General features: G+C 41.7%; 1 protein-coding gene across 1 annotated transcript in view; it reads right to left on the reverse strand.

Annotated features, from left to right (window-relative positions):
- Positions 1-4,483, reverse strand: part of LOC113803625 (uncharacterized) — a 24,597-nt gene extending 20,114 nt beyond the window's left edge. The window contains exons 1-2 of the mRNA XM_027354425.2: positions 4,371-4,483; positions 2,275-2,745 (exon numbers count right to left, since the gene is read on the reverse strand). Of these exons, the coding sequence (XP_027210226.1) occupies positions 2,275-2,449 (175 nt within the window). The 5' untranslated portion in view covers positions 2,450-2,745; positions 4,371-4,483. The remainder of the gene's footprint in view (positions 1-2,274; positions 2,746-4,370) is intronic.
- Between the last annotated feature and the right edge of the window lie 1,185 nt (positions 4,484-5,668).

Consider the following 5,668-nt stretch of genomic DNA (forward strand, 5'->3'; position numbering starts at 1 on the left):
CAAGCAATCTCTGTTCTTAGGATAAAAGAATTTGAATACACAGAAAACGACGGTTATTGGCGGTTAAACTGCGCGCCTCAAATCTCGACCACTGATTTGGCCAGATGAAAAATGGCTGAAGATTCCGTGTCAGTACATAGGCATGACCTCATAGCGCTCCAAGGCCAGCAACATCATGAAGGCACACAAACTTCGAAGCTTTGTGAGCCTGAGGAGACATAATTGGAAAGAAGACATTGGTAAATACGAACGGAGGAATAGGTAGAGAAGGAGTAAAGCAAGAAACAAGAAAGAAAAGAGAGAAGCTGGAAGAGGAAGAGAGACAAAGAGAAAGACGTAAAAGGATATTGGGGAAACATGCAGGAGACAAGAGGAGGGCGAGAGAAAGATCAATAAATAGATGGATAGACAGACAGATAGCTAGACAGTTAAAGAGACGGATAGTCAGAGAATGATAAAAACGGCAATCTGAAAACATGGCACAGAGTGTAAGCAGGATTGTTTTATGAGGAATACACTTTACAAAGTTCATGCCCAAGTTCTTCACGCACATTTCAAGGGCGAGGCATTTCAAGTTTGCAATTTAAGGTTCTTAGAACTTTGCGCCAAGTTATTTTTAGAGTTGTCTTCAGCCTCTTCCATCTCAATACACGCTTTAATCAATGCGCATACAAAAGGGTATGAGTAGTCATTTCTACTTAAGATGTTGAAAAAGGTCACTTCTTTGAATGAAAATGTGACTCTTTCTTCCGGAATTCAAGATGTGTGAAACACTTTCTTACTCAACCCTAAGAAGCCCCAGACGTCAGAAGAGGCACGCATAAGATATTTCCCACCCAGCCAAGATTCTTCTCGGTTCATCTTTTTTATATATATCTTTATTTGTGTCTATTCAAAGGCTCCGATGAACTCATCATCTTTTTATTCATTGTGGAAATGCTTCCTTTGATTCTGAATGAATATCTGTGCTATTCATCTCTGTGAATTTACTATTACTACGATCTTACACTATCAATGATCGCGCGCCATCTTCATTAAAGTAATTGGATACTCTTTCTTCTTCGTTTTCCTTCATTGGCAAATCTTTCTTCTCCGTTTTCCTTCACTGACAAATCTTTCCACGCTTCTGAAATACGTAGACATACTTGTGAAATACGCCTCCACGTAAATGCCACACACAAAAGCCTGTAATGCTGCAACTTCTCTTTCGTGAAATCAGTGCGTGTGATTGGAAATGACGTCTTTTGTGGCTGTTTCAAAAATAACGGTCGGTTGAACAGGTGAGGATCAGCTTTCGGAAAGATGCTTGTCTTATTTTCTTTTTTTCATATCGAATATATCATACCTGTCGGCTGGAACTCATTTGCTTTGTCTTTCTGTTATATTATGCCTCTTCAAGAGTGCGTATACATGTAAATATTTTTAAATATATATAAAAAAATGTCTGGTATTCCAACATATTACAACCAGGATTGTATGTGTGGAATGCATGTATGTATATGAATAGATGAATAAATTCGTTAGTTAATGAAAAATAAATAAATAGATAAATAGACAAATACACATGTATACACACACATAAACACACACACACACACACACACACACACATATATATATATATATATATATATATATATATATATATATATATGTGTGTGTGTGTGTGTGTGTGTGTGTGTGTGTGTGTGTGTGTGTGTGTGTGTGTGTGTGTACATTCATAAATGTATATATATACATATATATGTGTGTGTATGTATATATATATATATAGATAGATAGATAGATAGATAGATAGATATGGATAGATATATAGATATAGATATATAGATATAGATATAGATAGGTAGATATAGATACACAGACATGTGTGTGTGTATAATTGTCTAAAGATTCGTCAGTGGGAGTAAATAAGTATTTAATTACAATTATGAATATGTACATGCGCATGCTCGCGTGCATGTACGTGTGCATGAATGTGATGTTTCCATCTTCTCGCAGCAAGACCCCTGCACCTGCTGAACCCCAGCAACCAAGGATGTGCGCAGAGTTGTGTTTGCCAACATATGATGAGTCATGTTCAATGTTATGAGAGAACTGAGGTAAACATTCATCGCGTGCATATAATCACACACGCTTTCCCACACCCCTGTCGCTCTTATTCCGACACCATTCGACACGCAATTGATGGATGAAAGTTATTGCAGAAAAAAAATCTAAAATCCTATAAATCAATGTTATTCTCATCAGGCAAGGGAAACCGGGCTAACTTACTTCGATCACAGCAAGAGGAGCACTCCTGAGGGCGGTAATCGGAGCCATTTCTGTCACATATGGCCTTACATTCCGCTCGTTGAGGGCAGGGTATACCTCTTCCCTCAGCGCGCCCAGCCAGAGCCAAGACGCACGCCGCACCCACCAACAGCCATCTTGGAATCCCCTTGGACATGGCGACTCGGGGTTCTCCTACGCGAAAGAATCCAAATCTTCTCTTTACAAGCTGCTGGTAGCTTTGGGAGTCTGATCGCTGTCGTGCTGATCCTTGTATGAAAATCGGATTTGCTTTTTTATAACAGTCTTTAGTATTGTTGTGTTGTACCTGTCTTTTGCGGGCTATAGTTCCATGGCTGTTATCCGTTTAGCAATGTTCATTTTCTACGAGTGTTAACATTCACAAGAATTCATTTGGCACTTCGGTTCAACTGAATTTCTGAGGGATACCTTTCCTGTCCTCCCTAACGTGCTCTGAAACAGGGAAGAGAGAAATGTTAAAAAGAAAGACAATTGTAAACATGGAAACTCTTGGCGGAAATGATAGTGAATAAAATGGGGTAATGACACTAACCGCCTGTTGCATACCTCATTACGCTACAAACGGAAGCCCATTGGATGTCGGAATACAAGTTGTATTTTCCCTACGTCGGTTAATGAGGTAAACAAGGAACCACGTGTACGGGTTGAGGCCGTCGTTTCGTTAATTATTTTGTGACATTTATTTTCCTAGTAAGTTATATGTCTGTTTTATTGCATGTGTGTGTCTATGTGTTTGTTTGTGTGTGTGTGTGTGTGTGTGTGTGTGTGTGTGTGTGTGTGTGTGTGTGTGTGTGTGTGTGTGTGTGTGTGTGTGTGTGTGTGTGTGTGTGTGTGCGCGAGCTTGCTTGCTTGTACGTGCGTGCGCGTATGTTTCCCTAGTGTGTGAAATTATCATCTGTATGCCGGTGCGCATTTATGTGTATATTCGTGCTTACGTACGTATTCAACTGCAACTGTCTTCATGTGTTTTTTCGCATTTGACTATATCTGTGTGCGCGCGATTTCTGCAGAAGCATGAATATCCAGACAATTCCGGTATCGTGTTTCGATGAACGTTTGAGAACTGGAATTCTTCTGACCACCAAGGCCTCTCGGGGGTTACTGGCTGACCTCGACTGACTGGTGAAACTGGGAGAGCCCCGTCCGTGTGACCCTTCTGCGCTCCCTGCCCACCGCTCGCCCTGGTACTGCTTGTTGAAATGCAGTTGGTGTCTGTTCAGTTATGTTTTAGTAAAGTAATATAGGACTATATGATTTAAATGGTATTTGAGAAATAAGGTACTGTAGATCCTTGACTAGAAATAATAAGTTCAAATATTTGTCTTCTGTTCAACGTCACAATATTCGAATGATTATGAATATTTACACTTATCTAAATATCTAGCTATTTAAATCATCCCCGGGACGAAATTTTGAATTCGACACAGTTTGTTCAACTTCGCCGCCGTGGGCAATGTTCTAAATCAATTAAATGTGCCCGTCACGATCTCTTTCATTTTCTTCTTCACCTTTTCTGGCAACTGATTCAGAAAAGCAGTAAGATAACTATATCAATTACATTTTTAAAAAATAGTTTTAACCGTAGTTTTTTCAGTATAAGATAAGGGGAAGGTTAACCCAATTGCTGGTGCTTTCGACGCCAAGGTAACCATTTATTGGTGCTTTCGACGCCGAGAACATCGCAATTCAGAACGCGAGCGAGCTTTCCCGCCTGAATACACTCCCTCCGGGTATTCCTGGAAGTCACTGCGGAACTCAGGAACTCATAACCCCCCGTGGGTGTGGGTGGGTGGGTGGGTGGGTGGCTTTAAGGGAGACTTCAACAACCGTGGTAAGCACTTATCATTAACACGATTATTAGAATTTCGTCTTCGTTTTTTTCTTTCTTTCTTTCTATTGATGTCGACAATGTTTTATTGTAAATTTTGTTTCCAGTCTGCTATTCAATTGGACACACCGAGACAATATGTTTACAGTTTTACATTCAGGTTCACTGTTTTTCCTTCTCGGATCAATGGAGGTTTCTCTGACTCTCCTGCTCTGTAGCGTTCACTTACGGATTTTTAGATCATCACAGACACGGTGTTACAGTCACATCTTTTCCCCTGTGCAAATAACCGCGGCGGCGAGAGCACGTGCGACACTCCACCAACGATCTCAACGCGACACTGGACCTTCCATTCTCAGATGGTTTTAGGAATTTACACATGGCGACAATGATACATTTTTCATCCAGATATTTAAGGGATTTCCGGTCCGGTCTCTCGATTCCACTGTATTCCTTTTGGTCACGATGTGTTTTGAGGATTCGCTGGCTGTCTGACCGTGTGCATAAAGTCATGTCCTTTGGAACGAAACAAATGTTTATAATTCCAACAATGAGCAACTCGGCGGTGACGTCAGAACTTCCTCCAACTTACCTGTCTCTCTCGCCCCCCCCCCCCCCGCTTCTCGCCTCCCCCGCCACACCTGTAGCATCATTCCAATCTCACCTTCGATATTTTTTTCTTCTAGAATAGCGGTATTTATCAACTGATTCAAAATCAATTTTCTTTTTGTCTTCGACGAATACAAACTTCGCAACATCACCCTCAAACGAAAGAGATGATGGTATATAATAACAGTTTTTTAATATCAAATAAGTGTAATTCATACGGAGTGTTCACCAAGACTCCGATACCACACCACCCAACATGTATCAAACATTACCCACCTGCTTCCGAAACCCACACCCGCCATTCCCAAGCCCCCAATCCCTCCGAATCACAGCTAATCCGATCCCCAGGAGCAAACAAGCCATAATATCCGCCACGACGTGCGAACAAACGGGGTTCAGCGGCCTCCCTTCTCGCGCGCTCCGTACGACAACCTTCGCCAACCTCAACGACGGCTGTTGGCGGCGGCGCCCTTGCCACGCGTAGGACGAGGGATCATTTACGAGTCGGCGTTGAAGTCCTTTTCTTCGTGAGCGGATCCTTGGCTGGTCGCGAAGGAGGTCGGCCGAGTATGCGTAAGGTGGAGGCGGATTTGCGCTCTTGTGGGGAAGGCAGGGGAGGGGGAGGGAGGCGCCAAGGAGAGGGGGATGGGGGATGGAGCGAAGGAGGTGGTCGTATGAATATTGCCGTGTGAATATTATACGACCACACGATTGCGTATATAAGTGGACGTACACGTAGAGAAAGAAGGGAAGAGTGGAGAGAGAGAAGGGAAAGAGAAAGAGAGAGAGGGAATGGAGATAGAAGGTATTAATATTAAAGTCATTATTATTAGTATTATTGATATTATGATTGTTATTGTTATTATCATTGTTATTACTACTAGTAGTAGTACTACTACTATTATTGTTTTGTTATTA

This window comes from Penaeus vannamei, chromosome 26 (assembly GCF_042767895.1).
Source record: "Penaeus vannamei isolate JL-2024 chromosome 26, ASM4276789v1, whole genome shotgun sequence".
In the NCBI taxonomy this organism is placed as follows: domain Eukaryota; kingdom Metazoa; phylum Arthropoda; class Malacostraca; order Decapoda; family Penaeidae; genus Penaeus; species Penaeus vannamei.